The sequence below is a fragment of the Strix uralensis genome, chromosome 14 (genome assembly GCF_047716275.1).
Source record: "Strix uralensis isolate ZFMK-TIS-50842 chromosome 14, bStrUra1, whole genome shotgun sequence".
Classification (NCBI taxonomy): Eukaryota; Metazoa; Chordata; class Aves; order Strigiformes; family Strigidae; genus Strix; species Strix uralensis.
Window position 1 is genome coordinate 22,205,857 of NC_133985.1, and position 26,197 is coordinate 22,232,053.

Here is a 26,197-nt window from a genome sequence, read left to right on the forward strand (position 1 = left end):
ATCTTGGGAAAAGTGGCAGGGAAAATAATTAGAAAAAGCTTATTTAAAAAAATTGGTTTGTAACTGTGCAAATACAGTTCACTGGTTGATGACGCTGTCCTCAGCGTGGGGGTGATGCTCACAGCTCTGAGCAAACCTCCTGCAGTGACAGAGGAGGCAGAGGACAGTGGGACAAGGGCTGTTTAGTGGGGTCTCTTGCTCTAAAATTCTCCTTTTCCTGCTGGAATAATATAAAAGGACCGAGACAGGCGCCAATATTTGACCTCTAGTATTTTTTGAAGCACAGTGCTATGTAGAGGACATACAAAGGCGTCACAGATGAGACTTGTCCTGAGGGGATTAGGGAGAATAATATGCTTTTTGGAAAAGGGATAAAAAATACATTCTGGCTTTCTACTGGAGCGAATCCCTGCAGGAGGCACGCTGTGCAGGGAGAGGCTGCTCTCTGTGCTCTCAGGAGCCTGGAGTTACTTACCGAGGGCACACGCTCTGCAAACCTCCACGTTCCTGCTGCTACAGTAGTGTCGGCTGTGCATGTGTGTTGTTTCTATTAGTATTTTGTTTACAAATATTTTTATGCATCTGCATTTTTTTGGTGAGAAATAAAGAAGCAGCTCCTTATTTTTTGGAGGGGTTAAATGCAGAACATTGTTCTCTCTTGGCTTTATTTAATTTTGGGAGAGCACTAAAAATGACACACGTTTTCGCTGCCTTCCCGGAGCAGAGGCCGTGCTGTGCGTGCGCGGGTGCAGCACACGCCAATGTGCTTCTATGGGCATAAAAGGAGCTGTGAAAACACGAGTGCCAGTGACCTCCCTAGCACACCGACTGGTCCTGCACGTATTTTGGGCTCAGTTCCTTCCTGCTGAAGATGCAGCAGTGATTAGGTGATGGGTAGCGGCTATTCCGTGTATAGCGCTGCGTGGGATCTGCTTAATCATCTCATGAAGAGCTCGCCACCAGCTAACTCCATCCCTCCCCTGGTCCAGATTACTCTGAGTTGCTTTGATTCACCCTCAGAAAACAGCTCAGCTCTGCTGGATTGCATCCCAGGCCGTGCTTAAACTGCTGAGCACCAGGGCTGGACAAGGGAAGAGGCTGGATGGCACCTGGGAGCAGGAAGGTGCAGAGAGAAGGTCCTCTCCGCTCTCATGGGCAAGCTGTAGGCTTGACTAGGCTGTCCTGGGCAGCTTCACCCCAAATCTTCATCAGTTGGCTTCGGATTGATGTTGGTGGGAGAATATCTCCAAGTGCAGGGCAATAACTGGCAGCGTAAATTAACTGGTGGCTGGGAGTTCACATCTGTGCTGCTTCATTGCTGTATAAAGTTGGGGCTTTGGGAGCTCGGAGCTTCCAAATGAGGCAGGATTCTTGCATGGTTGAAAAAGACAGACCTTTAGGGGAACTTTAATAAAAATATTTACATTTCTTTAAGCCTGAGGTGTTTGCTGTGGGTTTGGCTCTCAGAGCCATACACTCAACTGCTCTGAACATGTACTGAGGTTGCTGTCACCCCATGGCACAAGCAGAGCCCTTTGGGAGCCGCGTGGCCGTGCAGGAATTGAGACCCCGTGAGCTGCCAACAGCACGAGGGCTCAGACCACCCCGTCCACCCGTGTAATTCTCCACCAGCACCTTGCTTCAGCCCTGAAATACCAGCACCTGCATGCGGCCCTGCAGCCCTGGGGGTTAGCAGGGTGTGAGGGGCTGGGCTGGCTCCTTGCTAGTGTGTAATTGCCCTTCTTGAGCTCTTTGCTGAAGGAAAAAGCAGACAAACAGCCCAAATCCTGGCAGGAGCCCAGCGTGGGCAGGCTGAGGCATGGCACACGCAGGGCGCAGCAGGGCTGGGGGACGGAGGCCATGTTCAGCCCCAGCTGAGACTCTGCTTTTGGGCACTTGCATTGCCCATTGAAAGGCAGCGTGGCAGTGGGGGGATGCAACCTGTCCTGGTCCCGGGGAGGCCGCTTACACCACCTCAAATTACGTATCCACTGATCTTGTCTTGGTCTCTGTTCATTCAACCTTGGTTTCAAAAATAAACAGAAAACTTATCACTGGTTTTCTTAAGCCTATCCTATTCTCAAACCTCAATCCCTTTGGAGGCCCCTTTCAGGAACACGGAGCTCCAGGGACTTGGTGCACGTTTTCTTTGCAGCGTTTTAAACTTCGTAACGTATCCAGTTAATCTCAAATTCGTGCATGCTTCGCTCACGGCAGACCAGGGGACTCAGGAGGGAGACAGGGCCTCTGGTAAAAGCTCCATCCCAAAACCTCTGTGCACTGCTGGGCTTTAAAGTCACTGCCCTGGAGAGACCTTACACCCCCAGGCAATACAGGCAGCTGTAGTTACAGCACCAGAGAACAGGCTAATATGCAAAACAAAGTTCATCACTTGAACAAAAAAACACTTGTTTTTTCTATGAGCTTGTTGATAGTAAATGCTCAGCAGCTGGTGGGGCAGTAACTGGCCTTTGTAAAGGAAGAGGCTGGTTAAGGAGAATTCTGGGTTGAGCCCATTGCTGCTGGGTGTGGGTGCTGGCTGCTTGTAGCTCCGTGGGTGCTTGAGCAAGACCCCCCCCAGGTCCCTTCTCCTTCCTCGTGCATTTGTTCAGTTCCATGTGACAATAGAGGATCGTCTTTCTTGGATGTTTCGCTCCAAGCATAGGCTCTGTTACCAAAATGACTATACTTAAAACTGCATCCTTGTCCTTATGGCGATCCCGGGTTTGCAGGAGGCTGTCTGCAGGGATCTGCACGGAGCGAAGCAGGTAGGACCCTTGCATGAGGATTCAAGCACAGCCCTGGCCCGTAACCAGGCTCGCAGGGCTTTCTGTGGCATGTTTGGTGTCAATGGCTTTGCACAGTTGTGAGTTCAGAGAACTTGATTTGAAGTATTTTAAACATTGTTCACTAAAATACAAACGTTGGCCTTGACAGACATTACAGTACTGATTCCTGAGCTGCTGTGACACTGATGCTGTATCTCAAACTAATGAGTTCCTGGAGTGCAGCTCCATTTCAAGCCCTCAGTCATCTCCATGGCTAGGATAAAATGCTTATATGAAAATACTGCCAAAATAATCTGAAATAAACCAGAATCTAAAAATAGGAAACAGCTAAGAGCCCCATTTATGAACAGCTTATTCTCCAAGGAACCTACAATCTGGTTAAGATCAGTGCAGGGAGAAAAATCCATTGGACATCTAGACAGCACTGAATAGACAAGAACAAAATACGGCTGTCCTGGGTCAAGCTAAAAGTCTGTTAGTCCAAAAGCCTGCGGGCAGACGCCAAGGGAAGCGGATAACAACAGGCAAGAGCATGGAGATGCTTCCTTGGAGGTGCAAGCTGAGCTTCTGGTTGACTTTCTGGTGGGTCTGGCAGCTTCTGTGGCTGTAGAAGGACCCTTAACGCTCTGTGAATGCCATGTCTTCTTACACAGGTTCAGAAAAACCCCAATGGGACAGAAATAAACCCCAGGGAAAAAGTAAACCTCTCCTGGGTTGCAATGTCCTGTGTCAGAGCTCTACAGCTAATGCATGCTGTGTTCAGAAATCCTCCTGTTTGCTCCGAGCTGAGTCACCGTGGAGCCTGCGAGCAGGGAAGGAGTTGGCATGGGGTTTTGGAGTGAAATAGCCCGGCTGAAACTATTGAAGAGCAAATGGCAAATGCTGATTTACTCTGACAACACAACAAAAGGCTTAATTCAGGCTGCCAGTTCCACTTAAAAGTAAAAAGTGGTTTGGAGCCCCTCAAACACCTTCAGGTTCCCGTTTCGGTGGTATTGGTGGCTGTAGTCGCACAGGGAGCGGCGCAGCACGTCTGGGTTATGCCGGGTGCTTCTTGCTGCCTGTTTTACCGCCCTCAGTCCTGCCAGCAGCCCCGGTGTGATCCACAAAGGGCTTCAGTGGTACGACTAAATCTTCTTCAAATTCCCTATGAAAATAGAACTGGAGAAGGGGACGTGTGCATGCCTCCATTTCTAAAAAGCTGCCTGTTTAAGGATGGCCTGCGGTGGTCAGTGGGCTTGTGGCCACCTGCTCCGTGGTGCTCGCCACTTGGTGTCTGGAAAGCTGTACGTGGTTCGTTAGCGTCTGATTGCTGCCGTGCACCAGCATAAGCTGTGTGTGAGGGGAGGTGGAGGACAGAGCAGTGATCCTCTTGCCTGGATCTTCTGAGCGGGGTGTGATGGAGCAGAGACCCATTGCCTCAGACAGGGGGGTTGTACCTGTGTAAATCAAAGCTAAACAGAATCGAAGCACCATCACACTCTAAATGCGGTGAAATACGAATAACCAAGTCAGACTTGCTGTATTTTCTCACTTGATAAACCGTGTTGTTGGTTAGTGGAGTGTTAGCAGATGCTCCAAGTGACTGAAGAGGAAATTAGAGGGCAAACACGTAGCTATTAAGAGTTTAAACAGACACATTTACCTGTCTTGCCTATGCCTTGCATCATTTTATATTATTGCAAAAATTAAAAAAACATTTGGGCTGATGTAAATGAAATGGTAATTTCTCAAGTAACATTTATGGGCTGCAGGATTGGTCTTATGGCTTACCACAAACAGTACCTGGACCTGTCATTAGTTCCTCAGGAAAGAAGTTACGGGTTTGGTAAGGATCTGGCATTCCTACAAAACCAGAAGGAAAGAGTTGTGGAGACTTAACGAGCTGCGTGATATTCCATGCAGGGCCAGAAAGAGACAAGTCATTTGAATGACGGTCAGGAAAAACTGATGTCAAATGTAGCCTCTCCACGGGAAGCATTTAGGGTGACTGCTCTCATCTTCTAATTACGCAGTTGGCCAAAGAGGAGGGTTTCGTGTGCTCTTTGGGGATTGACTCTCGCAGCATGATTTAAGGCCTGCAAGCCAAAGGAGTGTGAAGCATTTCTCTGGAAAGAAGGTATTGCGTTATTTCAAGCAAGAGACAAATCTGAAGAGAGGACTTGGTCGCACGCTGACTGGGGTTGACAGAAATCTCTTATTTAGAGCATTGTTGTAGAGGATGGCCCTTGGAGAACTGACCTGTGAGCCCTGGCTCTGACGTCCAACCTCTGGTAGATGCCTGGTAGGCAAAACACGTCTCCCTCAGAAATAACTATTCCCTTTATCTGCTGCTTATTCCAAGAAAACGGGACTTTTTTAAAAACCGAGCATTCTATTAAGTAACCCTTTTATTTTTCCCTGCTTAGATTAACCCTGGCAGTAAAGCAGCCATGGCAAACCTGTGCCCAGGAGATATTATTCTGGCAATTAATGGAGAGAGCACAGAGAACATGACACACCTAGAAGCACAAAACAAGATCAAAGCATGCATGGACCAGCTACTGCTCTCCGTGAACAGGTAGGTCCTCTTCTGTTTGATGTGCTCGTGTCAGCTTTGCTTGGCTCTTCTGCGGAAGGTTTGCAGTTGGCCCTGGAGCAGATGTGCCCTTAAGCTCAGTTCTTGGGGCGTCCTCGTGGTCTGTGTAATTGTTATGCATTTTTAAAAACAGTAAAACAAATTTTTTTAAAGATCACCGGTACAAAAATGGGTTCAGCTCATTTGTATGTGTTGATTATCATTTATACCTTGCAAGGCTTGTCCAGGCTGTGAGCTGGGTCAGATCCTTCAACCCAATGGAGGTTTTATCAACTCATGCAAGAGTAGTACTGGGATTGAAATCTCCTTTGGGCAAAGCCTCCCACTTCATTAACATCCATCTGTGATTTTTCCTAAACATCTGTTCAACGAATATACATTTGAAGGTCCTGCCAAATTCACTTTTTTAGAATATTTCAAAGCAAAATGTAGGCTTGGGGTTTTTTTTGCTTTCCATTGGAATTAATTCTGTAGTTAACGGTTCCTAATACAAATCACAAATTATCCAGGCAAAATGAGTGCTCCTTATAAGGCTCACAAATGGCTAATGTTATCTGTAATAGATTAAGTGTATACAATTTTCCACTTCAGATTAAAAAGGCATTTCCTGCTATAAAGAGCTATCACTTACTGTTTGTACTTCTCTTGGAAAACATGCAATTTCTGACTGGAAGCCTGGGCCGCGGGGAAGGAGCGCTACCATAAATGGAGCAAAGCCTCGTTGGTTCTTCATGGTCCATCAGACAGCGGTGTCTGAGGTGAACGGCTGAAGCAGAGCCCCCTGAGCCCGGCCCATGCTGTGGGGATGATGTGGCTTCAGCATTAGGAAAGAAAGAAAAAAAGAAAACCAAGAAAACTCTTCATGCAGGTAGAATTTCCCGTAGCCGAGGAGAATGGCCATTTTGCTTCCCATTTGGAACACTTTTAGGGAGAGTGGATGGTCTTCTACCCCAAATGGGGGCTGTTCCTGGGGCAGGACGAGGGTTCCCCTCCTGGCTGTCCACAGGCTGGTGGAGCTCTCTTTGGAAGAGATGGAAATCCTCATGTAGAGACAGAAGGTTCTGGGGGAGCTACCAGCTTCTGAGGTGGTTTGGCAGCAGAACAACTTTGTCAGGAGTTAGGATAAAGTTTTGCTGAAAACAGCTTTCACCTGCAGCATGGCAGCATTTTAGTCTCATGTATGAGGGTTTCTGCTGTGTGAATTTATGGGCTGAATTCCCACTTTTACACCTCATTTTAGCCACTGGTTGGCTAAGATCGGACCGTTGACTACTCCTCCTCCATGGGAGGAACATGGTACATGCCCAGCTTTCTGCTGGTGTCCACCCCATCTTTGTGGTTAGGAAGAGGTGCTTGAGTCTTGCTGGTGGTAGCTGTGACCTTACTGGTGGTGGTAGCTGCTACATCGGTGTACGTGGTGTCAGTAGTATTTCTGTGGAAGTGCATCTCCTCTCCAAAGAGGTGACTTCTTGCGTGGACACAGGGGTTGTGTCACACGGGTACAGCTCCGCTCCATCGCAAGAGGAGTGGGCGGAGGTCTCACACCAGTGCCTTGGTGGGGTTAATTCTGAGATGCAGAAATGTTCGTTAATGACCTCATGGTGGTCTGGAAGCTGCTGTGTGGGAGACTTCTGGCAGCAGGAGGGTCTGTGGCTTCAGGTTGGGTGTGCCCAACTCCACCTATCAAGGTGGATATTTTTAACTGTGAGACCTTGCAGCGTGTCCCCAGGAGTGGTGGATTCTCTATAGCAGATGTTGCTGGTGATGGCCCGCAGCCTTGCAGTGGTTTGTGGGAGAGGTGGCCTCGGCTTTACTAGGCAGGAAGGTAGGCAAGAGGATTGCGATGGCTTTGTCAGGCCTGAAAGTCTTCATAAATGCAGATTTTAAAGGCTTTTATATCTCAGGCAAAAATAAATGCTCAGGCTTTTGCTAGAGAGGAACAGACAGGAGCTGGTGACAGTGAGGAACTGTTCAGCGTGGGGTGGCTCCTCTCAGGGAGGAGATGGCACTGTTGGGTCAGTTGGGTGTCTCCTCCAAGAGCAAAACGTACCTTGGCTGTGCCCAGAGAAGCCTGTGGGAGTGGCTTTTCTCTTGACAGGAAAAACTGAATAGCTTCTTTTTTTCTACAGTAAGGACAGCAGCTCCAGTCATGCTCTATTAGGTCTATTTTTGGTTTGGCCCAAAACGAGTGCTCAGTGACATGGCTCTTGGATCTCTCTCCTGTTTCCCAAGCGACCTGTTGGATCCAGATGACCCTGCCCAGCTGTTACTCACAGCTGGAAGCGTGGCCGGTGCTCCCTCCTCGGTGTGAGCAGATCCCTGCTCCAGGACCTGCCTCCTGGAGAGCAGGGTGACCTGGTGCTGGCGAGGGCACCACGTCCTGGGGCAGTGACGGGGATTTTGTTGGTTTCTGTGTGTGTCCAGCAGCTGCTGCTTGTCATGGCTGCGGGTCACCGCCCTGGACTCCACTGTGAGGCTGAGCTCCAGGAAAATGCCACGTGCAGAGGCCTGGATTAGTATCTTCTCCCTCGGGCAGAAGGATGCTCTCCAAGCCGTGTCCTCTCTGCACACTGCCTTCAACAAAATATAGTTTGCAAATCAATGCAAGAAGTGGTTTTATTCTTTTAAATAAGTGTGTTTGTGTGAAATATATTTGAAATAATGAGCTTGTTTGGTTTATATCTTTAGTGAAGACACATGAAATTTGATTTTAATTCTGTTTTGCTTCCTCCAGCCGGGCTTGTGCGCTGAGGGAGGGCAGGGAGCCGGGCAGCGAAGGGCTTCCAGCCCTCTGGTGCTCTCTGGACTTCTTCCATCCCATGCCCTTTCTCCATGAACCCTTGACATTATGTGTTACCAAGATAGAGAACAAAATTGGTTTTGTTTCCAAACTGCAGTCAGTAAATGCCCTTTGACTAGAAAGTTCAGTAGGAAAATCAGAATGAGGAGAAAACATGTGGGGGAAGACAAGAAGGGGGAGTTACTGCGTGGTGTGACAGGATGTCCTGAGACCGACGTGGCCTCTCTGGGTTTCAGGGGTGCTGGGGATGCAGAGCACCCACGGAATTTGATGGGAGAAGATGCTGATTATCCTGTTAATCAAATTTGCTTCATGAAGACATTTGGATACACTGGTGGAGAAACAAGTAAAGAGCCAGGAGGACTGACTGTTTGTGGGTAGAATAAACAATTAGAGCGTAAAACTTTCCCACGCGGCGCAGGCAGTATCTCTCCCCTGTACTTGGGAGGCAACAACTGAAGTGAGTGGGATTTCTGTTGTGACACAAACTTTGGCCACAGTCAGGCGTGACCGTGTGGCCAGACCACAAATAGATCGGTGCATCTGTCATGAGCACAGCCTGTCGTTAGGAACATCACACTGGGTTTCGTTGTTTTTCTCCTACCCGGCTGCATGGCAGAATCTGTTCATCTGGTCAGTCTGGAAGGAGAAAAACTGAGAGTTTCTAATCAAAGGTGAACATGTAATTTCCAAACGCTGTAACACACTCCCTGTGGCTCTGCCGGCTGGAGGACCCTGCCAGCTGCTGGGAAGCACATCTGCTCTGGCTTTGCTCTCTGGGAGCTGCACTGAGCTCTGACGGGAGCTGGGGGGGGTCAGTGGCACCAGGACCCCTGGGGAAATGAAGTTCTGAGGCAGCAGGAAAGATCTGCGGTGCAAACGGCATGGCTATATGGGCAGAAAGGAACCACATCATTTCCTAGTGTACCTGGCACCATTGTACGACAGCTCCTGGGAAACTGGAGGAATATTTGTTTTCTCTCTTTGGGACACCCCAGTTTCCCTGGACTGGTTATGAATCCTGCAGGGCTAGGGGTGCAGCACTGAGGAGGGAGCTCTACAAATATGGGCTGTTGGATTGCAAAGAAAAGCAGATCTCAGGGCAGCTCTGCAGCTGATCTTTCACATAATTTTGGGGAGGCTGAGGGAGACGGTGTCTGGAGGGCATCAGAACGTGCAGCGTGGTGAGAAGCTGGCAGAGCCTGGGCAGTGGTCACCTCGGATGGAAAAGCTGTTTTGTTTTCTAACAGTAACAAAGGATCCAGCAACACAGGTTTGATAAACCTCATCTGGATTCTCTGCAGTGATGTGTGTTCATGTGAATGAGTACTTGCACATTAAAACCAGTGTTATTTGTTCCAGTCAACCCTTTCTTATCCTGGAAGACAGTCAGTGTCCAGGCAAGTGCACACAAGCAGCTTGGGGCCCAGAGATAGCCAGCTCAGCAGCACAGCTTGCCCTGTTCTTGCTTACACATTACTGTGTATTTTCTTATCTCTTTTAAAGAAAGCCCTCCCAGGAACTTTGATCGTTAACATCTCTCGTGGTTATGCTGCAGCGCTGGTTGTTAGGGAAGACTTGTTACTTCAAATCGGGTCATGCCTCAAAGAAAAGCAGCCATTAAATTTGGTTGGAGCTGTGCTTCGCTGAAACCACCGCTTGAGAACAGAGGGTTGAGCACCCAAAGGACCTCAGGCGCTGGACAGGAGACCTTGTGGCATCACCGATGCTGTTCCTGCTGACGCACACGGCTGGAAAGTCCTTGGCAGCACTGTCCAGACCTGCCCGTCTGTGCCAGAGGGGGAAGGCAAGCCCGAAAGCTTTCTCTGAAGCTTTTGTTGTCTGCCAGCTGGGACAGTGAAGGCTTGTGCTGCATCCTTCCTGGAGGAGCTGGCCCCAAGCCCACAGTGGGAAAACTGCCGGGAAGGGGATGTTACAGCTTTTCAAGTGTGGTGAGGGCTGTGGCTCTCCTGTGTCCTCTGCAGCCCAGAGTGTTGGTGTCTGAGGCTGCCCCTGCTCTCAGGCTGGGCTTACATACATTTCTTTTTTCTAAATTCTCTACTCTGTCCTTTATCAGGGACTTTAAGCGCTCTTGGGGTGGTTCTCCCTCCTTTGCACCCCCATTCTCTAACGCCTTTCTTGGCTAGCCCCTGTCCCCCCTGAAGTGTTTTGTCCGGCTTCATCAGGTTGTGCTTTGCCCCGAGATGTGCAGGGCTGTTTCTAGGCAGCGGTGCTGTGAAAAGCAAAGCAGCACAGTAGCTTTACTGTTCCTAAACGGAGTGGAGGAAAATCCTCATCAGCTCATGAAAGGAGTCGATAGAAGTAACCAATGCTCGTGTGGGTGCTGATGTAACGTGTGAGGAATTACCTCGACATCCCCATAACAAGGGGTGGGCGTTCAGGTCGTGGTTAATAGCTCTGAAATGCAAGGCCAGGAGTTCAAGTGGGCTTAGTAAGGCTGGAGCAGTGCCTGACACCTGGGCTGCGGGGGGAGGCGCTGATGGTGCTGATGAAGACTCAGCGGGTCGGTTTGGGGTGCCCTGATGATAAATCAGCCCCTTCCAGTGTTGTCACTCAGCTGTTGAATCCCAAGCCAAGGGAGCACGGGGTCTGCTCCGCCTGCCTTACTGGTACCTGCAAGGGAGGGTATGGGCAGGTATGTGGCAGCTGGTTGGAGAAGATCCCAGGTGTTAAGCAGACCTGTGAATTATTACTCACAGAAATGTGGTATGGAGAGCTTGGTATTTAGCCACAAAATGTATGCATTTGACTGGCGGCCAAGGATTTCAGAGTTTTAAATAATTTAAATGTGTGGATAAGGATGATCACATGGTAGAACTTGTTCTCTTTCTTTTTTTCTCACTCTGAAGTTGTCTCTAAGTTACACAGATGAAGAAATTCCTTATCAGGCAAGAACTGTGCTTTCTGGTTCCTCCGCCCTGGGAGTAACATGGTCATATTTCTGTGATGTGCAGGAAGGAATTCATGTGTGTTGTGAGACTTTTTGGAGGAAAAAAAAAAAAAAAAAAATTTGATGCCGTTCTTCCCAGTCCAGTCCAATCACAGCTGTTTCTTTTGGGGCTGTTTGTGCATGGGGCCGGGTGGGTGCTTGAGGCCTGCCTGGCCCCAGGCGCAGCCAGGGACCCTGGGGTGGTTGCGCTGTGTTTATTTCCTGACTGTAGTGTCAAAGCGTAAATCCTCAAAGGTTCACCTTTGGTTCTTTCTATCTAAAATAAATCCTGGAAGCAGTTTCTTCCCCCTCCGTCTGGTGTGTGTGTGCTGCAGGAGCGGCCCTGCTGGGCCCTCGCCCATGGAGGGAAGGTATTTTGGAGATGGTAACTCTTCTTTTTAAATAGCAGCTGGGGAGAAACCCCTGCCCAACTCTGGGAGCTGCTTTGCTCTGTGCAACCCTGGCAGACAAGAGGCTGGGGAGAAAGCAAGGCGGTGTGTGTGGGCTAGGAAACCCCAAATTGTTTGAGACAGCGATGGAGTGCAGCGTTGCCCTGGCAGTACGGGTTGGGTTTGCTCTCGTTTGCTTGAGGCTGAGTGACCATGAGGCTCGTGGCCAGGAGCTGTGCCCTGCCTTGGGGTGGATAACCTTGGGGTGGCTTCCCAGGGCACGAGCAGCCTGTGGAGAGCCCCCACGGACCCGTGCGCCGTTACGCTTCTGCTCCGAGTTGGCTCGGAGAATTGGAGTATGAAGATTTTCTATTTATTGCTGCTCTCTGTACAGAGAGGGAGCTTCTCTGGAAGTTTCTATGGGAGAAAGCCCAGTAATGAGTTTACTGGATGTGTAGCCCCAAAAGTCCCTGGAACATCCCATAACTGATGTTCTTCCGAGCCCTCCTCCCACCTCCCCCAGCTCGTGGAGCTTTTGTTGGGGTCTGTCTGCTGCTGGAGGATGGGAAGGATGGCAGTGTATGATGTTCTCAAGTTTCCAGTAAAAGTACAACTGAAAAAGTGAATCACAGCTTCCCCTCCAGAGCTCCTTGAGGACTAATAGAGAGGAAAACCGGCAGCTTTCCAGAGCCTCGATACACAGCGATGGTTTCAGCCGAGAGGAATGAACAAGGAGAGATCCCACAACTTTTCCTTTGCGTACCCAGGATGAGCCAGGTCCATTGGGGCACTCAGCAGAGCTCAGCTCCTGTTCCTGTTCACCAGCCTGTGCAAACGTGGACAGGACTATACAGATTGGGGTGAAAAACAGTGATTTGGTGGTTCTGGAGGTTTGCGTAGCTGTCGCCTGCTCACACCTGCGTGGCTGCACAACAGCAGACGGCGGCGGCCCAAGTCCGGTCTGGCACTTTCCCAAGTGCTAAATGTTAGTTTATAAGGGGATGGAGAAATCAGAAATTCAATAAGACCCAGGAATTCTTGCAATTTAGAAGCAGCTCTACAAATGTAGAGAGCAAGACTTGCAGATCATTACCAGGTGAAAAAACATTTTGGTAAAATATGTGAGCATGTGCAAGTATTCTTTTGAGAATGACATTGAATCTTTTAGAAAACAAATGGTGGGATAAAAGGTGTCTGCAACTTTGTTTTTTTTAGTTATGTCTTGTTAATGGATCCGTTTCCCACGAAGCCCCGTGTTGAAGGCCTAGCACTAACCTAGGTCAAGTTATTTTTTTAGGATTGTCCCAGCAGCCATTAAAATAGAGTAGAGCGTTGTTAGTGCAGGGTAATGATTTCCACATAGCTGACTTTAATCCCCTACAACACATCTGAAAACACTTTCCCTGTCCTCGAGCTGTAAATTAAACGACTCGGAACATTTGAGTGCGACGTCTGATCTCTCACCCATTACGTTAGAAGAGCGTGATTAGTTTTTGCTGTTGCCTAAACACAAAGCTCTGACTGTTGGTAGCATGAACCTGCTGCCAGGGTGGCTTGGGGTGCCCATGCTGACCCCAAGGTCCCACTGATCCAGGGCTTGCTCGGCTTCCCTGTCCTGGGGGGCTGCAGGGGCCCCCCTTCTGCTGCTGGTGCTGCCAGGGAGCGGGGCAGGGGGGTGTTCCTGCAGCTGGGAGTTGGGTGTGAGCTCAGAGCATCAGCCCCTTTGGCAGTAGCTGCCCATGGCATCATACTCTGTCAGAGTCACCTCTTAATTATTTCAGATTACCTCGTATTCTGCTGTTCCTGGGGAAAGGAGGGAGTCTCGTGTAAGCGTGAACACTTATCAAACTTACGAATTGCATTTCTGTTTGAGGCTGGTGTTTCTCCCAGCCCCCTTTCCTTTGCCTTTGAAAGTGCCAAATAGAACCTAAATTGTGCCGTATCAGCTTAATTTCAGAGTCATTCAAGTGGAAGCTGTGGCTGAGGTGAGGCTGGCTTTGTTCAGGCCACTGCTGGCAGCTGTGCGGGGCTGTCTTGCTTACACCAAGAACTTTTGAACGCTCTGAAGAACTGATGGTGAAGCCCTGAGTTTAATCATTAAAAGCACAAACTATGAAGGGGCTTTCTACATCAAACCGAAGTCTGGCCGTGACTTGCATGGGGTGTGAAGACACCTAGAATGATGTTCGAAAACACAAGTTTAGCTGCTTTCTGGTACAGGCAGTGTGCTCTTTGTTCATCAGGGTATGGGGAACTGGGAAACTCCAACGAGAAAATGCTGGTAGTACTGGTGACTGAAGGGAGTAGTTTCACACAGAGCCAATTTGCTGCTATTGTTCTTATCTTCTGCAATGTAAATCGCTTTCTGAATCTTGGTTCTTTTTTAGTGGCAAATTGAAGTCTTCAGGGATCCTTCAGGCTGTGTTTGGCATGTGGGCTCCAGAGCTGAGCGATGGGGAATGTTGTAACTGCCCCTTCTCAGCGGCACACATCAGGCTGATTCAATGTAGGGAATAAAGCACGGAAATTATAATGGTGATCTCTGCCAATGTAATTAGGCATTTTCATTGTTCTGGGCCTCCGGATGAAATTCTCAATGTGGAAGCAATATACACAGCACTGGATTGTGGCAAAAAGCGAGCTGGGATTGCTAGGAATGCTGCTGTTCTGGGAAGGACTGTTTGTCCCACCGAAAACAGTTGGAAAGACCCACTTAAAGCCTAAAATTAAGTAATTACAGTAAAGATAATTTATCAGAATAAGACATCTAGCTATGAGAAAGAGCATGTATTTCCCTGTTGAAAAAGCTGTGATGGTAGTACTGAGTAGTGGTTTGGAACAAAAAAAGCCTTAAATCCTCAGGGGATGGATCCAAAGTGTGTTAAAGGGGTCGAGAAGTCTTTGCTTTTGAGAGGTTTTGGACCAGACCCTGAATTTGGAAAGGCAGGTTTGTAAGCTGACTGGTTTGGCTGCAAAATACCAAAGGTAAAAAATCACCTCAAGGATTCCTGGGTTAAAACCATGCTCCTTATTTTTCAAACTTGGACTCTGGAGATAATTAAACCAAAGCTGAATGTGGTATGTGGCAGGAGCCGGAGTCCGACGAAGGGTGCGTGGCCGCAGCGAGTGATCTGTGTCTATTGGAACAAGACCTCCCCTTTTCATGAAGTGGTACACATGCAGATTGTGAGGATAAACAGAATAGTTTGTGTTTGCAAACTTTATCTTGTACTTCATGCAGTTTCCATCTCCCAACTCCACCTCTTAGCATCCAGAAAAGCCTGTGTATGTGCCTGCTGGACCTTGCCCGGGCCCCTGCAGCTCCCTCGTGCCCCGAGCGTGGGAGAGGACGGCCACGCTGGAGACTGCATCCCAGCCGTGCCCCCAGATGCCTCTGCGGGGAAAAAATGATCAGGCACATGGAAAATCTTTGGACAGTGGCAGCGCCCTGCTCTGACTTGGCAGGACTGAAGATGCGTTTGCGAATGGAAACTGTATTTTTAGGGCTTTTTCTATCTGGCACCTGTTGAAAGGGTCAAGATGATTCATACAGGGTCATGTAAGCCTTCTCCCTGAAATACATTTATATAATTCCTGCTGTGGTCTAGTATATAAGCCTGCCAGGGAATGCATATATATATATATATATATACACACACATAGATATGTATATATATATACACACACATAATCAGAATACATTTCAGGATGCAGGGCCAGAATAAAGAGGCAAAGCCGGGACTATGCAAAACAAGAACCACCACAAGCCTGTTGACTGATTTCTTGAACTGAAATGAGTTTATATCTTAAACTCCGCACCAAGTGGGAGCTTGTAGTTCAAGAACGGTTTTGAGCTTTGTGGTTTTAATAGCCTGGAACTGGCATCTTCTCTATTCACCATTGTACTATTTCTGAGGATAATTTTAGATGAACACATAGATATTTTCATTCCCTGGTGGGCCTATATATTATACATATGTTTGGGTTTTGTTGGGTTTTTTTAAGAAGTTTGATTTTTTTTTTTTTTTGTAGCTGTTTGGGGTTTTGTTTGGGTTTTTTAATATTTTTAAAGCAATTTAAGTTGAGTTTACTGAATTTCCCATTGCAGAGCCGAAGGGAAGACCTGGTCACCCCCTGTTCTGGAAGATGGCAAGGCTCAAGCGTACCGGATCAACGTAGAGCCGGAACCGCAGGTACGGCAGCAGCAGCCCTGCACACAGGCTGCTCTCCCAACTTGTTTTTCTGGGGAGAGGAGATCCATATCTGGAATCTGGAAAGCCCTCTGCTCTGCCTGCAGTCCTTCCAGAGGTTAAGGAGTTTCTGTGTGTGGTTTTAAAACGTCGTGTTCGTTAGACTTTTCCGCGCAGGTCTCGCTGTGCTTTCCTTGGGCTGGTAAAGCTCAGGCTGCTGTGGTGAACCAGATCCCTGAACTGATCTGGCTTAAAGCCAGCTCTGTAATTGTCCTCCACCCAAGTTAGGCTTTGTTGAATCAGCTTGCCAGTGGCACGAGGAGACCGGGCCGTGCTGCTGGGTGGGCAGCACCCAGCACCAGACCTGCCTCGAGGCCAGTGACCAAGCTCGTGGTCAGCATTATTTTTTCTGGGGCTGTTGGAAGCCTTCCTAAGGGTGCTGCCTGCCGCCTGCCCTTCCTGCAGCACAGCACACCTGGGGGCTGTTTGCATCTGCCCCGGCCGACGTGCCTCCATCTCGGCTGCTTCCAAAATCCACCGCACCCTCCTAATCCCATGGCAGTGATTCACTTCATGTGGTGGTAGATGTTATATTTCTTTTGTAATAGTCTCTTTTTTTTTTTTTTTTTTCCTGTCTCACTCCTTTCTCTTCCTTCTCTCTGTTTTGCAGCTTGTCTCTTCCCTCTGTCTTCAGCTCTTTTTCCTCCTGCCAGCACTCTGCCTGCAGCCTGCCCTGCCTTCCCACCCCGGGGTCTCTCAGAGCTGGGGTGAGGGCAGCGCTGTCTCCAGCAGCAGCCTGCTACCAGGAGGTGGATGGAGCTGGACAGATCTCCATCTTTCGTATCCATCTCTTGACTAATAGCTCGTTAGCAAGGTCAAAGATGACTCTCGTTCTGCTTTGGCCCCTCAAAGGGAAGAGCAACAGTGTCTCGCTCCTCCCTTTCTGCCTCCGAGTTACCTGACTGTTGGGTTTGTGGGTGATACTGTAGAGGTATCTGAGAAATGAGGAGGGGATGAGGAGGAGGGGATGGGGCCGGGGGGAGCTCCTGCTGCCTTGCTCCTCCTCGGGTGAGTGCTGAGCTGATGCACATGCTGCAGGCTTTCCCAGGGCACATGAGGTTATGGATGGCAGGACTGAAGTCTGCTGAGACTTCTCATGGCTGCAGGTTGGCCAACCCCTCCCAGAGCACTGGCGGAGGCACCAGAGCTGCCTGCAAGCTTCAGAAAACAAAAGTACATCAGTTCGGGCTGACAAAAAAAAAAAAACAAAACACAACAACCCCGCAATTGCCACAGCAACACAGCAGCACTGTTGTGCCAATGCTGAGTGCTCAGACATTGCTCATACAGTTCCCTTCTCCACAAAGGTGGTTTGTGTTATGGGCTGTTTCACCAGAGTTTTTTTCTCCAGCCCTTGCACAGTGCCCACGTGCAGATGCTGCTGGCTGAGCTCTGCTGCTCGTTCCTAGAGGTTGCTCTTCATGTGTCCTGACAAGGGTCCCAGGGCCCTCCCACAGCCCTTCCTTGGCTCAGTCCAGAAGGAATAAAAGACCTGTGAGGGTGGATGAGGGTGGGATGATGCTCCGAGGAGCGGCGTTGGCCTCGTTTCCCTTTGAGCAGCAGGGAGATGGCACTGACAGCAGAGACATCGCCAAATGACAAGGATGGGGTTAAGATTCTCCAAACCCTATGAAGAGCAGACCCACATGGTCACAGCTATGAGTGTTGGTCATTGCAGCCCTGTGACAGATCAGTAGAACTTGCAAATACTCTGCATCCCTGCCCCGGGGCAGCGGGGAGAGCGGCAGCAGAACGGCAGCACCAGCAAACCCGCCCCAGTATCGCACGCGAGCGACTCGTGGGTCTGCTCGTCTTTGCTGCCCTGACTGACAGAGGAGGGTGATCTGTGTGCTTGGGCTTTGAGTTCTGGCCATGTTTGCTTCATTAATCAATTACAGCAATCTTTTTTGACAGCTATTTTTTCTTAATAGACTTTGATGTGCCCAAAATCCTATGAATAATATTAAATAAGGACCAAATGTGCAGCAGTTCCGCTGCCAGATACAACATTTCTGAGGTTTAATGCAGATTGGATTTGAATCTGAGTATTAATATATGTTACATATGGATCCTTTTAAAAATTAGACAGTTACATAGAATATAATGAGGGGGTAGAGATGGATTTTCCTGAATCCAGACCTGCGCTGAAAATGTCTAAATCTGTGGAGTACTCAGTGTGTCTGTGGCCGGGCACCGAGAGGGGCGTACGGGCAAGGATACACAGGTACAGACAGCAGGTTCCTGCTTTTGCTTTCTTTTTTCAGTGGCTGTATCTCCACATTGCCTCGCTTAAGGGCTTTTCTGGTCTCCCAGAGAGGAGGTGAAGGAGACACCACACGCACTCTTGTGGTGGTTGCACCCTCAATGTGCTGGTTGACTCTTCTCCCTCCCCAAACTGCCTGTACCACGAGCGTGGTTCGCTCTGCTCAGAACGTGTGGCAGTAGCTGTCCTAACCCCCGTGTTAGGGCAAACGTCCTCTGACTTGCAGGATGCTAAGGGTGAGCATCGGCACCCAAGAGTGTGGGTGCTTGCAGCCACGTCCTGTCCCCCAGGAGTGGAGATCAGAGCGGTGCCGTGTGACCCAGGGCTGTCCTGTGCTGATGTCATTCAGCCCCTGTAGCAAAAGCACTTACTAGATTGTGAGAGAGAAAAGAGTCGTTGTAAAGTAATAGCTTGGCTCAAAACGTGCAACCTTTAGGTGCACTTCCTCGCATCTGGAAAAAAGCAATCTGCTTTGAAACACAGGGGAAAAAAATTCTGCTGGAATTCTGCTCTCGAATCACAAAAATAGGTTTGGGGTTGCCCTTGAAAAGGGTTTTGAGAGTTTGACCCCAAGTGGCCTTTCCAGTAACGTGGAGTGCATGTCTTTCCTTCTCCCAGGTTTTACTCTATCAAGTTTTCCATTGTACTGGGCAAAGAGGTCTTGAAAGTTTTGACTTGTGACTACAGTAATTCTTGCTAGAGGCCCTGAAACACGTGAACATAAGCTGAATGCCTAAATCTGTGATTTCTAGGAAAGCATGTACCCTATAATTACATTTTAGTTTATTTAGGTGCAATCTTTCTCTCGAAGGCAGTGAGGCTTGCTTTTTTGTGCTGGAGAACCTGCAAGGTATGGATCAGCTGTTGAGCTCTCCTGTCCTCTCTTTCTACATCTGTTGTGGTTTGTCAGATGAGTTTTGCGGAAAATCTCTATTTGGAGACCAAGAATGGAACCAATCCTCCTCTTTAAAACTTTGGTTAATGCCATGACTGCAGGGAATAACTGCCCTCACAGCTGAAGAAGCTGGAAGTGGAGAGAGCTGCTTGTTCACAACCAGCAGAAATTTCAGTGAACAGGATGCTTGTGAGTCACCTTGGTGAAATAATACTTTTAAAAAAAGCAGACTTTGGTTATCGGTTAGTTACACTATGCGAGTCTGCCCTTAACAGCAAGGGTTTGTAGAGGAGGATGCAAATTCAGTGACGTTCAGACTTGCATCCTAAATAATGAAGGGCTGCGTCTTTGTCAGACCTGGCCATGGGGGGGACGCACGGGGATGCTGGGGGGTGGCTCGGTGCTCTCCAGCCAGTTGTGTGACGTCAGGATCGCCGTCACGCAGACGTGACATCACTGCTGACGTCTTGGGATCTCTGGACTCACTTTGCCACTGACTGTTCACCCGGTGTTGGCGTCGCCGAGGGCCCCGGCTCCCCCCTCCCTGGCAGACAGGGAGAGCAGGAGCACTGATCTATCAGTTTCTGGAAATCCTGCTGTCTTCAGCTTCTTGCAGCATGAGCTTGCTAGTCAAAATACTGCCATGTGGTGCTAATAAAAGGAGAGGATGTTTGTTTTCTTGACCGTTCCCATACTGCCAGAATTGGCAGCTTTCTGGCTGGGGGGGGCTGGAAATGTGGGCTTCAGGCCTTGGGGCAGAGCCCCGTCAGTGCTAATTGACAGTAGATCAGGTGTCTGGGTGTGAGAATAATTGCAGCAGAAATTAAATTGGCAGCGTGTAGCCAGAGCTGGAAGAGGATGAGTCCTCCCAAACCTGGACGCTTGGCTAAAATAAGCTACATGGAGTGGAAAGGCTGGGTTGAAAGGCTGGGTTTCCTCCGGTGTCCGGAGAGGGAGAGGCACTTCCTCAGCCCCATTCCCACAGGAATGGCATCCCAGTGCCACCCAGCTGGCAGAGCGGCACCCGTGTCCCTCTCAGGAGGAGGGATGGGGACGGTGGGTCGGTGCTCCTGGTCCCCCTTGGCTGGGTCCTCTCTCGTGCTGTGCCCCGTGAGCAGCAGCTTTCCGAGCCCGACTGTGTGACTGAGGGCTGAGCTCTGAGCTGTGGGGAAGAGCTGGTCCTTCCGTAGTGTCAGGGGAGTTGTACAGGAAGGATGAGAAGGCTGTTTCTTCTCATCACTCTCTTTTTTTTTAATATAATGTTTATTTTGTGCTCGACACCAAATTCTCAGTCCGTAGAGATTCATGTTAATTTGCTGTGACTAAATCAGGTGCAAGGCATGCAGCTTGCCATGTGAAAACACCAGCCAGGATGGGGTAAAGAGGAGGAACTGGAGCAAACTTATATCTACCGTAGCTGTTCAAGCAGCCTGAACCAGGCAGTGCAAGAAACCCAACGCTACGTGTAAGCCAGGCCAACACATGGCACAAAAGTACCCAGATTTGCTTTGATAAAAGTACTGTTGTCAGATGGGCTCCGGTCTGTGTGGTTGCGGGACTGGAACATGCTGAAGAGGCGGTGCTGGGTGGCAGGACACGGGTGACCCTGCTTTTCTGGTGCCTGATTTGAAGACCAGCTTCTTCCTTCTACACGTCCTCTGCAGCATCACCCCCATGAGCTTTGTGTGCCTGCCCCCACCTCAGAAATAGCCACCTTGTAATAGTATCAGTCTATTATTCTGCTGCTCATGCTTGCTCCTGATTAAAAAAAACTAAAGAAAATTATCTGTGGGCTTCAGGTGTGAGTCTGAGCCTCTGGTGTCCCAGCTCTGGGCACAGCAGTGGTGTCCCACAGCGGAGCAGGGAGGGAGGGTTGGTGCTAACTCGTGCCTTAGCTCTGATTTTAGCAGCTTTAAAAATGTCTTAAATATTCTCATATTTATTTTTTGGTCTCAGTAGATTATTGTTACTGTTTTTTATTAAGGATGAATGACTCCTCATTTGATTAATTGGCGCCAAGTATTGCTTTAAGTTCTCAGTGGGTTGGTGTCGTGCAGGAAATTTCCATGTATATCTTTGCAAAATCATGGCATAGGCCATACTTATTTCTGTGAATCGGGGGTTAAAGCCTCCTTGCTGAAGAGGTGGAATTTCCTTTCTCAAGGTGATCGACCTTCCTTCCTCCCCTGGGGATGGGCCGTGGCTGCTCCTGGGAAAGCTCTTGCCAGGACCCCTGGCCCTCGCGTGGGCATCGGCTGGTGCTCTCGGGGCAGGAGGAGGGGGAAAATGTCTGCCTCGTACTTTTGGGAAAACAAAGGATGAGATAATGCCCTGGCACGAGACTGCGTTCCCGTCGCATGGGAACTCCCAGCATGTTGGTTGAGGACTGATTTAATAGCAGAAACATGCTGAATCCTGACGGCCGCTGCAAGCGGCGTCTGCCTTGAACTGCGAGTACTCGGGCAGCGTTTCACGCTCAAATATCAGGGGTTTATACCCCACCAAAATCTGCTGATCTAATTTACTGGGTGAAGAGGTTACACGCAAGTCGGTGTGCACTTGTGTTCATGTTTTTTTCCCTGTGATATCGTATTAAATCATCCAAAAGCAAAGGAATTCTCACAGACCACTGTAACATGTCGAACTGTTGTAGCTGTAACCTTTTATGTGACGTCCTCGATATACCTCTTCTGTAAATCACCATCTTTAAGTGAGCTTCAATAATCCTCGTATATGAAGGAGGAAAAAAACAGTCTTAGGGTAAAGGGAAAAAATTGAGAATGGAAACTTCAAAATGGTGTTTTCTTCTATCCGGGTAGCTTGTTCTCATCGAAGGTAAATAGGAGCTATACTGAAATAGTAACAACGTGGGGTGATTTAGGACAAAACAGAAAACGCCGTTGGCTAAAGCGTTAACAGAGGTATATACCATGTTATTTTACTTGATAACATCAGTTTCAGTGCTGGCTCTGTTAACGCAGGGAAGGAAACTGCCTGCTTGTGTATGCAGAAATAGCGAGTGTTTGTGTGGAAGCACACGTGGACTCCACAGTGTTCCTGTTCTTACCCATCGGGGAAGAATAACTTCTCCCATTTAATTTTTCCTTATTGCTCACTTAAGATGAATGAATTGCTCTTTGCAGTCACTTGTGTGACCTGCTGGGGTGAGAGCGTGCAGGGAGAGCAGTCCCCGAGTGGCTGGGTGCAGGGAGGGGGATGTTGAGTGCGGGGAGGGATGCTGGGGGGGTTGAGGAGGGATGCTGGGTGTGGGGGGGATGCTTGCTGTGATCCCCCCAGCTCCTTGCGGCCAGCCAAGGGGCACAGGGCATGCGGAGAGCCAGGGTTGGCCGGGCAGCAGCAGCAGCTGCCTCCCATCCCCTGGGAGGAGGGTTGGGGTGTCCCATGGGCACTGGAGGGCTTGTTTGTTAGCAGGAAAGCCTGAGACACATTTTTGACTTGAGCTGAGTTTATCTTCTTTATTAATGAGTAAAAGCAAAAAGTTGGGGCATTCCAAAATGAAAAAAAAAAAAAATTAACTAATTGCTTTTGTTGTTTTCTTGTGTACCTTACCCTGGCTTTTACAGAAAGAGATGTTCAGATAAACCACGCTGATGAAGTAGGCATCTTTCGGTTTTAAGCGTGTAATATTTCTGTAAGTTGAAGCTTAGCTTCTTGCCAGTAATGCTTTTTTTTCTTTCGATTAGCTGCTGATAATAGCTGTGGAAAGAAAATCAGAAAGTATGATACAATAACACCTGAAAATGCAACAACTCCCAACTGGGAGTAGAGGAGAGAGACAGTAAGCTGAAAAGGATGAAATCAGGACACTGCTGTTAGTGTTAAGCTCACTGAGTTTGTTCTTTAAGCCAAACACCAGATGGTGAGACAAGTGATTTAAGTGATTTCAGGTGGCACCGACATGGGAACAGGAGCATCTTCCCTAAGAGTGGGGGGAGCAGGCAGGAGGCTGGGGTGGACGCTTGTTGGGATGGTTTGGGGGATTTTCCCCTCTATAGCAGACGTTGTTTTCTGTCGTTGGGGAGGTTGATCCAACACACACAGCACACGGGGCAGCCTGAGGCGGAGCACTGGCAGGAGCATCAGCCTGATGCCCACGCTGAGCAGTGCTCTCCTGCACCCTGCCTGCCTGCTCCTGGGCTGGGAAGGTGACGCTGAGTGCTGGGAGCAGAGAAAAAATCCTTTTGAGGGTTTTTAGACTGTCGTTGAGCTTAGCTGTGGCTAGGTAGTCATCTGGCAGGAGGGCACTGCTGCTGCCAGAGAGAGGAGGAAACTTTAAGGTTCTTTTGCCTTTGTTATCCAGGGTTATTGTGTTGCAAAAGGACCTTGAGTTTTCCCTGATGTTTCTTGTCTATTAATGGTCATTAGATTTTTCTGTATGGATGAAAGTTAACTACTACTTATAGGATACAGAGAAATTCTAGGTTTCTTCACCTACTCTAATTTCTTCCAAAATTACTTATGAATATTAGTTCTGTTCACATGTGCAACTGAGCTAGTCTTAGGACCATGAGAGCTGGCGATACTCACACCTAGCCTGAGCCTTAACACACGTTTATGGTGTTGCTGCAACACAGTAGTTACTCCCATGTCCAAATGTGTTTACGTTGGCTGTGCAGAAGGGCTTTGTCTGCAGAGCTTTGCCAGAAGGTGTTTTGAAAATGCAGCCGGTATATCCTGTGCCCTCCAGTTCAGCAGAGCCGATGATCCCCAGATATCTTGCTTTTTTTATGAAAGTGTTAATAAAACCGATGCATTTGTACAAAGCCCTCCTCTGTCTGCTTATTAAACACCCCCTTGCACCCCTGATATTAAAAGCACGTCCTCTGCGCTGGAGCAGGCGAGATAAATGGAAACACATTTTAATCATTCTTGCCGGTCTTGGGTAACTTTTTTTTTTCCATTGCTGTGGATTTTTAAGAGACCCCTGGGGAGCCAGGTAGCTTAAGGGATAAAGTCGTGGCATTGCAGCTCAAGTCCCTCTTGAGCTCTTTAAGTCACACAAGGGCTGTGGCTTCTCCTGGGGGGTGAAGCTGTTTGCCGGAGCCGCTGGGAGCCAGTAGCCATCAGACCCTCGCCGGTGGCCATCAGCGTGACTGCACCACAGTGGAAGGTGGTGCGGGGTCTGTGGAGGTTAATTCCCATTGTGCGAGATTGTCCCTGGGTTAGATGTCTGCTGTCCTTGTGCTGCACGATATGTAGTACAGAACATGTGCAAATATAGAGCTGAAATATTTTCCGAGCTTATCCTAAAACCACTTTTTTTTTTTTAAATAATATCTCATTTTACATCACAGAGCTGCTTCTCATGAGATCGCTCCTTCAGAAAGAGGTGGACATCCTCCTCCTGGAAATTAAGAAATTCCCAACCATCGTTTACAAATGGTTTAGAAACTTCCTTGTCATGTAGATACATTTCGGACGACTCTTGTCAGGGCTGCTCTAACTCTGTCAAAAGTGACGCATTATTTAAAGCAAGTAGGAAATGTTTAGCTTTCACCTCTCCAGTGCTGTCACTCTTGATCCAGCGTGCTCAGCAGGGTGAGCCGCAGCCCCAGCGGCTCTGCAGTGCCCAGGGTGAGGGCAGCGGGTGCTTTTGGTCAAGCCCCAGCTCCTGGAGTCATGGGATTATTCCTGAAAAACAAAGCCAGGCTGAAGTATGCAAAGGTATGTGTGTTATACCTGTGGAAAATATGTGTTATACCTGTGGAAATGGGGTTTTGTGGTTGGAAATTCGCACTGACGGGAGGTGGTGGGGCTGACCTCAGCATGCTCCCTGCCGTAGAGCAATTAAATAGAAAGCAATGGAGACTTTCATATAATGCTTTTGCTGTAGCTTGCAGGGGTTTCAGCAGCGTGTAATACAGAAATGAGCCTGACTGCTGGGTCTGAGACCACGAAGCTGAGCAAACCGTAGCAATGCTTGCAGGGGCTGCGCCTCTGCCCGCTGGGACACGACCCACAGGTGTTTTTCAGCACGTTCAAGACCCAGCACGAGGCTGTGGGGCTCACTTTGAGCCCCTGTCCTGAGATCTCGTCTGCTGTGTGCTCACAGCCGTGCCTTCTCAGGGTACAGACCGTCCTGAGGACGCGGGCGGGCTGGGGCTCGGCCAGGCTCCAGCTTGAGTCATGTTTCACGTGAACGTTGTCTGGGGCCTTTTAACTAAAAGACCATCTGATGTTAAGGGTTTGGTCTCTTACTTAGAGAGATCTGAAAAACGAATTTGGTGTTTAGCTGATGCCTGTGAAAGGAGTGTAGTAAGAAGGACGTGATGGATAAAGCTTTTCTTCAGACCGTGGTATACGCTGGAAGAGGAACTTGGCAGACTATTTGAAATCCATCTCATAAAATAACCCACACACTCTGTTCATCCAGCTTCAGCAAACTACACCTGATATTTTTTCTTATCTGATAATCTTCTGAGCTGAGCTAAGTAGTAGGATTGTACTTACTGGAGCTTTTTAAAGGTAGATTGAAGCCTGCTTAATCTGGAAAACGACCATCTCAATAGGACATCTGTACTGTGCTCATAGGGAAATGTCTATTAAAATGTGTGTAGCTTTCAAACTTTATCCTTTTCCCTCAGCTTTGGGGGCAGTCTTTGACATAAGGGTTCGCCATGGGACTTCTTTCGAGGCAGTGAGCTGGAGAACTGATCCCGCCCCGGCGTAAATCTGTTATTTGCATTCAAATGAAAACAGTGCCGTCAGTTCCATGCACCTCCTCTGTGGGGTAATAACAAGATTTCCATTTCTAGGACTTTTGAACCAGTTTATCAGAGACAAAGCACTGTCTTTGTTGAAAAGCTGAGGGCAGGGAGAGAAAGGGATCATTCTATTGCAATTGTCTTCTGCACAGAGGCTGAATTTCAGCCTTGAGGATGTCGGGGTATGCTAGGATATATCTTCAGGCTTAATTGCTTGTCACATTTGCATGAAAGGGGATTTGCAGCAATGAAGGCAGTAGAATTTTGCCCACAAAAAAGCCCTTTGCCAGGAGAAGTCAGAGTCAGGTCATTGATGTCCCACTGAACCCCTTGGGTCAGAAGAAGAGGCAGCCACAGGCTGAAATTGCAGCTTTGCTTTAAAAAAATCCTCGCCCATCTCCCATCCTTTCCTCCTGCTGCCAGGTCTGAGCGAGTCCCGTTTTGCCCTGGGCAGCCAGCAGTGCCCACTGGAGAAGCCAGAGAGCCCCTCACCATGCTATCTGGGTGCCTTGGACAGCAGGTACGGTGGGGACAGGTCCCACACTGCTGCTCAGCCTT

General features: G+C 48.8%; 1 protein-coding gene across 1 annotated transcript in view; it reads left to right on the top strand.

Moving 5' to 3' along the window:
- The window catches only part of PDLIM4 (PDZ and LIM domain 4), a 53,371-nt gene that overhangs the window by 9,538 nt on the left and 17,636 nt on the right, over nucleotides 1–26,197 (top strand). Inside the window, exons 2-3 of the mRNA XM_074883866.1 lie at nucleotides 5,198–5,349; nucleotides 15,615–15,699. Coding sequence (XP_074739967.1) covers nucleotides 5,198–5,349; nucleotides 15,615–15,699 — 237 coding nt within the window. The remainder of the gene's footprint in view (nucleotides 1–5,197; nucleotides 5,350–15,614; nucleotides 15,700–26,197) is intronic.